The sequence below is a fragment of the Nansenia antarctica genome, assembly GCF_963989245.1.
Source record: "Nansenia antarctica genome assembly, chromosome: 9".
Classification (NCBI taxonomy): domain Eukaryota; kingdom Metazoa; phylum Chordata; class Actinopteri; order Argentiniformes; family Microstomatidae; genus Nansenia; species Nansenia antarctica.
The window spans coordinates 14,663,694-14,666,193 of record NC_137679.1 but is presented as its reverse complement, the minus strand read 5'-3'; the positions used below and the strand labels follow the sequence as shown (position 1 = coordinate 14,666,193).

General features: G+C 44.2%; 1 protein-coding gene across 1 annotated transcript in view; it reads right to left on the bottom strand.

The window, feature by feature from the left end:
* Positions 1–2,500, bottom strand: part of ripor1 (RHO family interacting cell polarization regulator 1) — a 33,497-nt gene that overhangs the window by 19,549 nt on the left and 11,448 nt on the right. Inside the window, 1 exon segment of the mRNA XM_080539523.1 lies at positions 1,052–1,163. Coding sequence (XP_080395649.1) covers positions 1,052–1,137 — 86 coding nt within the window. The 5' untranslated portion in view covers positions 1,138–1,163.

Genomic DNA, 2,500 nt, shown 5'->3' with positions numbered 1-2,500 from the left:
TAGGATTAGGGTTAGGTGCTACATCGACTTGGTACATCCTGGCATGTCTAACCCTAACCCTAATCCGAACCCTAACCCTAACCATAGCACCCTAGCACCTAACCCTAACCCTAGTTTTCCCACATGTACCGTATTCCCACATGTACCGTAACATATATATGAGCTCAGTTATATGATTGCCTCTCCATCAATGTAAGTACTATATATACATGTGTATGGCAATTCTGGTGAGTTATTTGCTTGTATGTATATACATATATATAATTATGACTATTTATTTATTTTCAAGATTTGTTTTTTCAAAAAACTCAATAAATATATTGTTGAAAAAAAAAAGTGCACTTTAGGCTTGACAGGTAGACCAAAGGTATTATGCGTATATATACGACACGCATGAAGCAAAAAACGAAATGACTGTTGCGAAATGACTGACACTTGCTCAAACTGTTGCCATGTTCTCAACTCCGCTCACCATGAACAAACATTTGAACGAGAAGCAACTGCGTTCCAGACAAACTCCACCTCCGACTTTCAATGGAACGCAGCAAAAACCGAAAAACCGACATTCACTAGTGTGTTGAACCGTGGATGGAGAACCGTCCGGTTCAATATAAAACCCAGAACCGTTGCACCCCTAGTGTGTAGTGGCGTGTGTGTGTGTGTGTGTGTGTGTGTGTGTGTGATGGCAGGAAAGTCATAATGAACAATAACTCTTTCAATCTTCCCCCCGACATGAAAGAAGCTCCTGCGCACACACACACATGCACACACACACACACACACACACACACACACACACACACACACACAGGAAGAGCTTACAGGACGTCCTGTCAGGTGGGGCTCCACAGCAGACACCCTGTCTGTGTGTGTGTGCGTGTGTGTGTGTGTGTGTGTGTGGGTGTGTGTACCTGTAGGACTGTGTATGTGTGTGTGTGTGTGTGTGTGTGTGTGTGTACCCGTAGGAGTGAGTGTGTGTGTGTGTGTGTGTGTGTGTGTGTGTGTACCTGTAGGAGTGAGTGTGTGTGTGTGTGTGTGTGTGTGTGTGTACCTGTAGGAGTGTGTGACTCCAGCGAAGGACTGGCTCCTAGAGACGGGGCGGGCGACGAGGCGGGAGGGCCGCTGGGACAGAGACATGGTGGAACCAGCCCTGGTGGGACGCCCTGGGGGACAGGGGGAAGGGTTTAGACGTGACACACAGCCCTACAGGGACACCCTGGCGGACAGAGGGAAGGATTTAGACGTGACACACATAGAGACACGTTGGAACCAGCCCTGCAGGGGACATGGGGAAGGGTTTAGACGTGACACACAGCAGGGAAAGGTTTTAGATGTTACACACCCTTTTGAGGGTGCACAGCTGCAGACTATAAGGAGGTACAGGTGCCTAAGAACACACACCAACACACTGAACACCGACACACTGAACACACTGAACACACTGAACACCAACACACTGAACACACTGAACACCAACACACTGAACACCGACACACTGAACACCGACACACTGAACACACTGAACACACTGAACACCAACACACTGAACACACTGAACACCGACACACTGAACACCAACACACTGAACACCGACACACTGAACACCGACACACTAAACACCAACACACTGAACACCGACACACTGAACACCGACACACTGAACACCAACACACTGAACACCAACACACTGAACACACTGAACACCGACACACTGAACACCGACACACTGAACACCGACACACTGAACACCGACACACTGAACACCAACACAGTGAACAGCCACACATTGAACACTGAGACACTGAACACCACCAACACACGCTCTATGTACAGTTAAGGTAGCTATGTACAGTTAAGGTAGATATGTACAGTTAAGGTAGCTATGCACAGTTAAGGTAGACATGTACAGTTAAGGTAGCTATGCACAGTTAAGGTAGATATGTACAGTTAAGGTAGCTAGTTATGGTAGCTATGTATAGTTAAGGTAGTTAGTTACGGTATCTATGTACAGTTAAGGTATCTATGTACAGTTACGGTAGATATGTACAGTTAAGGTAGCCTAGATATGTACAGTTAAGGTAGCTAGTTAAGGTAGCCTAAATATGTACAGTTACGGTAGATATGTACAGTTAAGGTAGATATGTACAGTTATGGTAGATATGTACAGTTAAGGTAACTATGTACAGTTAAGGTATCTATGTACAGTTATGGTAGCTATGTACTGTTAAGGTAACTGTGTACAGTTAAGGTATCTATGTACAGTTAAGGTAGATATGTACAGTTATGGTAGATATGTACAGTTATGGTAGATATGTACAGTTAAGGTAGCTATGTACAGTTAAGGTAACTATGTACAGTTATGGTAGATATGTACAGTTATGGTAGATATGTACAGTTAAGGTAGATATGTACAGTTAAGGTAGATATGTACAGTTAAGGTAACTATGTACAGTTAAGGTATCTATATACAGTTAAGGTAACTATGTACAGTTATGGTAGA